We start from the raw sequence: 6,684 nt of genomic DNA, 5'->3' as shown, positions 1-6,684 counted from the left end.
GCATATTGAAAACCTGGAGACTCTCATTTTTGGTTGGCCTAATGGCGGCAAAGAAACATCTCTTTCTCTTTGGGTCTTTCGCGATAAAGGCTGGCTAGGCAATGCCAATATCCGAGAACAATATCCAGCCGAGTACCAACCGATGTTCAAGGCGGAGTGAAAGCAATTGGAGCAGGTGACTACGAAGGGTTTTTCCCAACATGGATGGCATCATAACCTCTGTATTGACCCACCACCACTTTCAACATAGGCATAGTGTCGGTCTATAGGACTCTGCTGTTGCCCTTTTGTCGGTTTTGTTTTGTTTTCTTTCTGTCAAGTTTTTTTAAAATTAACTGTGTGCTTTCTAGTTATTCAGAGCCCGGGTGTTACTCCTAATGCTCTGTATGGACTTGATGCTACATTCTTGAGATAATAAAAATTTATTTTATCGAAAAGATGTTACTGTAGGCATAATGTCGGTCTATAGGACACCCACCCACATTCTCTTCGGCGACGAAAAATCCTGGAGATCACACCTGGCCCAATCACCCCTCCCCGTTCCGCCCCCTATCCTCCTGCCCGCGCTCCCCGCCTTGGCCCTTATCCTCTTCCTCGCCACTAAACCGCCAAATCCGTCTCAGTTCACCACGCTCACCCACTCCAACTCTACCACAGCTGCTCTCACCTCACTCACTGGCGAGGGTTCGGCCATGGAAGAACTCCTACTGCGCCACGGCCGCCTCTCGAGGCCAGTGGCAACCCGCCGCCTCCGCATCGTCGCCGTCGCGCTAAGGTCCAGACAGAGCAGCAGGCTCGCCGTCCCGGGGTTTCCGCCCGCGACGGCGCCGGCCCCGGCGCCTGCCCAGGAGCACGTGCTACCGTCGCCTCATGTGGCCGCAGACGCCGCAGCTGTCTTGCTCGAGACGGGCGTGCGCCCGGAGGATATCCGGCGCGCGGCGGGGATGTGCCCCGAGCTAATGTCCGTGCCCGTCGAGACCATCACGGCCGCGCTGCGGTTCCTGACCGACGAGGCCGGAGTGCCCGCAGAGGAGCTGCCGCGCGTGCTGAGGCGACGCCCACGCCTGCTCGTGTCCTCCGCCGCGGCGCGGCTCCGGCCGACGCTCTACTTCCTCCGGGCGCTTGGCGTGCCCGACCTCCACCGCCGTGCCGACCTGCTCTCCTTCTCCGTGGAGGACAAGCTGCTCCCGCGGATCGAGTTCCTCGAGTCGCTAGGCCTCCCCTCCCGCGCCGCGCGCTCCATGGCACGCCGCTTCCCGGCGCTATTCTACTACGGCATTGATGGCAACATGCGGCCCAAGGCTGAGTATCTTCTGGGCGTCATGGGCCGCGACGCTGACGAGCTCTTCGACTTCCCGGAGTACTTCTCCTACGCGCTCGACACACGCATCGCGACGCGCCACGAGGCCTGCGCCGCGCGCGGCGTGAGGATGCCGCTGCCCGCCATGCTCCGGCCTGGGGAGCCCAAGTTCGAGGACTGCCTCGCGGGCTGTGTCGGCTCCACGCCGCCACGGCGGCGGTCGCCCCTTTGGCACGCCTATTGGGTGGATGGCGACGGCGCCGGCGTCGGCGCGGTGGTAGAGAAGGCAAGACGTGACGATGCGATCGCGGCATCATACCGCCATGTGCATTATTAGTAATACAATAGTGGGCGATCTTGGATGTTGTAAGCTGTGCATAACTACATGTGATCTGTAAGTATGATACCATCTGGTTGGACTCTCTTAATCAATCAATTATCAAGGGATGGTCTTAGGGTATGTTTTGGTTGTAGAACCAAGTAGACTGAAACGGAATGGTTGCGTGGTCTTAGTGTTCAGTAGAGCTAATGAGATGGAACAGAATGTTTCGTCTCAGCGTTTGATTAGAGGAGTATGATATGACACATGCCACGAATAATTATTATCTGCAACTACTAGTATGGTGATGAACATCATTTAGCAATTATTAATTCGTATCAACTAGTACTGGGACTGAGCATTTACAGCGGCGCATCAACTTGTAATAATTGGTATCAAGCAGGGTGGGAGAGAAATAGATTTCTTCCGCCGCTGGGAAGGTGAAGATTGCTGCTCTCGCCGTCAAATTCAGAAGTATCAAGTAGCATGAAGGTTGCCGCTCACGGAAATCAATTCGTATGTATCAACTAGCATCAGGCTAGTCATACTGAGGAATAACTTAGACTAGTAACATGCATATGTTACTAGTCTATGTTACCACTTTCATAGTAGAAAGTGTTAGGCTGATCATAGTGAAGAGTAACTTAAACTAGCAACATACATATTTTATTAGTCTATGTCACTATCTTCATAATGCATAGTAACAGATACTCCCTCCTTCCATCTACATAGGGTCTAATGCGTTTTTCAAGACGGCCTTTGACTATTGACAAGATTAATAGTACATGACATGCATAATGTGAAAATCATATCGTTGAAATCTCCTTTCATATACGAATTTGACGACATGCTTTGTGTAGGTTGCATGTCATATATTGTTGCTCTAACATTTGGTCAAAGTTAGCCTCGGAAAACGCATTAGGCCCTATATAGATGAAAGGAGGGACTAAATGGTAACATGCAAGTCTTCATTAATTGAGATATAGACTCATTTTATCTCAAGATGTGTTATATTACAGTAACATATTATGTTTACACAAGTATCTCTTTCCTTATTAAATCCATGCCACATAAGCAATTTTTTCTTGAGATGTGTTATATTACTACCTAAGTTACTCCCACTATGGCTCGGTGTAGAAACATACATGTCTACATTTATTGCTTTGTAGACTCATTTTGTATTGGAAAGCGCTATATAATGGTAACATATTGTGTTAGTCTATTTGTCTCTCTCTTCTTTAATTACATGACGCATCATCTTTTTTCTTTATGTGGCATTTATGTTACTACTTATGTTAGTCCCACTATGACTAGCCTCAAGGTAGGCGCTCCCGGCAATCAATCTAAAGTCAGGCAAATCGCTCCAACCAAGCGGTGCCAGGTCCCAATAGCGGTGAGTCGTTGTCGTCCTGCTTGTGCTTTGCTTCGCTCGTCGTGGCGACAGGCACCAATAGCAGCGACGACAGGAACAAGGCACGGGAAAAGAAGACCCACCAGTCCATCGGGACGACGCGGCTGAAGGAGTCCTGGATTAAGGGGTCCTCGGGCGTCCGGGCTATGTGATGTGTGCCTGACTAATGGGTCGTGAGGATACAAGACAGAAGACTTCCTTCCGTCTCCGGATGGGACTCTCCTTTGCGTGGAGGGCAAGCTTGACATTCGGATGTGAAGATTCCTTTCTCTGTAAACCAACTCTGTATAACCCTAGGTCACTCTGGTGTCTATATAAACCGAAAGGTTTAGCTCGTAGGAGAGGTCATAATCATAATCATACAGGCTAGACAATTAGGGTTTAGCCATTACGATCTTATGGTAGATCAACTGTTGTAACCCCTATACTCATCAAAGTCAATCAAGCAGTGTCGGCGTTCTGGGAACGGGGGTCGCCAGACTTTCCTGCCTGCGGCCCGCGGCGAGGCTGGGCTGGCAGGTCAATACGGCCCATCTTCATCGCCAAGGCATTCAAGACCCTCGCGAGGGGCCAAGCCTCGTGAGGCGGACGACGCAAGACCTCCTCAGGAGCAGCCTCGCCAGACAGGCTCATGAGGGGAGGAGAGATCAAGGCAAGGCAAACTCGCGAGGCCCTCATGACGTGAACCATGATGATCGAGACCAGGCGGGCGTCAGCGTGCAGTGTCCTTGCTTCCTCTTTGGTGCCAAGGGGGCAAGCGCAGGCGCGAAGTACCAAGGCATCAAGCAAAGGTTTCCATATTGGTGCAACGAGACCAAGACCAGAAGGACGGCAAGACGGAGGTCACCATGGAGCCCAGGACGGCGTCGCCACCAGAGCCTTTGGCAGGCGAAGACCGCTTTTGTCAGGATAAGCTGTACTAGTTGTCCCCTTTCAAATTGGCCGTTGTTGGCTCCCTTCCCGCTCGGTATTTGGGGAGAGGACCATGGCCTATATAAGTAGAACTAGCCACCACAGTAGAGAGGACGATCGAATCAACCTCATCACAAATCGAGAACAGATCCAAGATCATCTCACCCACGCAAGTTCACCAAGCACAAGAACACCTCGACCTCAGGAGGTTGTTCTTCCCCTTGTACTATTCATCATCAGCCAAAGAGGCAATCCACCACCACCACACTGGAGTAGGGTGTTACACCACAACGGTGGCCCGAACCAGTGTAAATCTTGTGTCTTTCTGTGTTGTGAGTTCGTTGAGTTTGTCCGCGAGATCTTAGAGGCCTAGGGCGTGGATCGATAGGGAGAACACCTTCACGTGCACCCCAGTGTTCGAGCCTCGAGGGTTTGCTGGAACCCGTGATCCGACATTTGGCGCGTCAGGTAGGGGTGCGCCGTAGCTTCTCCTCCGTCGATCTGCGCTCCGTCACCATCGTGCTTCGCCCACATGGCAGGTGCCCTGCCGCCTACTCCGACGACCAGCTTTGACGATGGGGCCAGGGGGCTCCGAGTCCTGGCCCCCACCCTGCCGCGGGTGCAGTGGCCATGCAAGTTCAAGCCAGAGATGCCGCCGCGCTACAATGGCGCGGTGGACCCGTAAGCTTTCCTGCTGGCATACGGGGAGGCCGTCCTCGAGGCCGGGGGTGATGACAAGGTCATGGACAACTGGCTTCCCATGGCCCTCGCTGGCGATCCGCGCGCCTGGCTACTCAACCTTCCCGGATCCACGGTGGCGTCTTGGAGGAGCTCTGTGACCTCTTCGCTGCGCGCTACGTGGCACACGCGCACCACGCGGTCGCGACCCTGCTAGGCGGCTCACAGGCACCGCCTTCAGAGCGCCACATCAAGCCGTTCCTCCACCAGATTGGTGCCGCTTCCACACGCTCGGGGGCTCCACCGGGCTGGGCCGCGCCGGAGGCCGACCTCATTTTTAGCTCAGAAGACCACCCCGTCACCACCACCGGCTCGGGCATGCTCCCGATGCTCTTCACGCCCACCATCTACAACATGGCCGTCACCAAGACCCTCATTGACGGTGGCGCTAGCCTCAACTTGCTCTCCATGGAGGCCTTCAGCCTTCTTCACATGCCGCTTGAGCGACTCAGCCTCAGCAAGCCTTTCTCAGGAGTTGGTGGCGGCGCTTCCCGCTCCTTGGGGCAGATCCGCCTCCCCGTCACCTTCGGCACGCGCAACAACTACCGCACCGAGCTGGTCGACTTCAACATCGCCCGCATCAGCCTCCCATACAACGCCATCCTCAGGTACCCAGCTCTGGCCCAGTTCATGGCGGCAACTCATCCAGCCTACAACCTCATGAAGATGCCTGGAAGCAAAGGTGTCCTCACCATCAAGGGGGACACCAAGGAGGCCGTGACGGCGCTCAAACTAGCCTTCAGGACCGCTGCGGCGGTGCAGCCCGCCGGCACCGGTGCCCCTGAGGACATGGAGGCCGCGCCAACCAAGAAGCAGTTGTTCACCCAAGACAAGGCAGAGACAAAGCAGGTGTGCCGGTCGACGAGGACAGCACCTCAGGAGCCACCTTCACCATAGGTGCCGGCCTCAACCCCAGCCAAGAGGAAGCATTGGTGAAGTTCTTGCGTGCGAACAAGGACATATTCGCATGGGAGCCCAATCAACTGGTGGGGGTCCCGAGAGAGGTGATTCAGCACCACTTAAGGGTGTGCCCCAATCTGCAACCTGTGAAGCAGCGAGCAAGGCGGCAGTCCACGGAGAAGAAGGCCTTCATCGTCCAAGAGACCCGCAAGTTGGAGGCGGCGGGTGCCGTTCATGAGGTTAGGTACCTCGAATGGATGGCGAACCCAGTCGTGGTGCCAAAGAAAGGCGGGAAGGAGCAAATGTGTGTCGACTTCACCAACCTCAACAAGGCGTGCCCTCAAGATCCATTCCCTCTCCCGCGAATCGACCAGATCGTCGAATCCACCGCTGAGTGCGACCTACTATGCTTCCTGGATGCGTTCTCAGGGTATCACCAAATCAAGATGGCGGTGGAAGATGTAGAGAAGACAGCCTTCCTGACCCCGTGTGGGGTGTACTGCTACACCTGCATGCCCTTCGGACTGCGCAACGCGGGTGCGACCTTTCAGCGGCTGATGCACATCGCTTTAGGGCGGCAGCTCGGGAGGAACACGGAGGCCTACGTCGACGACATTGTGGTGAAGTATCGGGAGGTGAGAACCTTGATCCAAGACCTGGAGGAGACCTTCGAAAGCCTGCGCCGGGTGAACTTGCGGCTTAACTCAGAAAAGTGTGTTCAGTGTCCCTTCCGGCAAGCTGCTGGGATTCCTCGTGTCACACAGAGGGATCGAGGCGAACCCAGAGAAGATCAAGGACATTGAGGGCATGAGCCTGCCGCAGACCCTCAAGGAAATGCAGAAGCTGGCTGGTCGGGTGACTGCATTGGGGCGCTTCATCTCCAAGCTGGGAGAGCGCGCCTTACCCTTTTTCAAACTAATGAAGGAGAAGTGCCCGTTCGAGTGGACTCCGGAGGCCGACCGAGTCTTCCAAGACCTCAAGAGATACCTGACCAGCCCACCGGTGTTGGTGGCGCCACGGCCTCTCGAGCCTCTAGTACTTTATCTTGCCACCACCCCATACTCCGCCAGCGCTGCACTAGTGGCGGTTCGGGCGGAGCACCAG

The 6,684-nt window shown here is 54.9% G+C and overlaps 1 protein-coding gene across 1 annotated transcript; it reads left to right on the top strand.

The window, feature by feature from the left end:
- Positions 1 to 593: 593 nt before the first annotated feature.
- On the top strand, positions 594 to 1,907 carry LOC119364440 (transcription termination factor MTEF1, chloroplastic-like). The gene has a single exon (XM_037629917.1). The coding sequence runs from the start codon at positions 693 to 695 to the stop codon at positions 1,635 to 1,637; it is 945 nt and encodes a 314-aa protein (XP_037485814.1). The 5' UTR covers positions 594 to 692; the 3' UTR covers positions 1,638 to 1,907.
- The last annotated feature ends 4,777 nt before the right edge of the window (positions 1,908 to 6,684 follow it).

Source organism: Triticum dicoccoides, chromosome 1A, assembly GCF_002162155.2.
Source record: "Triticum dicoccoides isolate Atlit2015 ecotype Zavitan chromosome 1A, WEW_v2.0, whole genome shotgun sequence".
Taxonomy (NCBI): Eukaryota; Viridiplantae; Streptophyta; class Magnoliopsida; order Poales; family Poaceae; genus Triticum; species Triticum dicoccoides.
This window is presented reverse-complemented; position numbering and strand designations above follow the sequence as displayed.

Excerpts from the sequence above, each read along its gene's own strand:
- LOC119364440 (XM_037629917.1), top strand. The coding sequence starts at position 693 with ATGGAAGAACTCCTACTGCGCCACGGCCGCCTCTCGAGGCCAGTGGCA.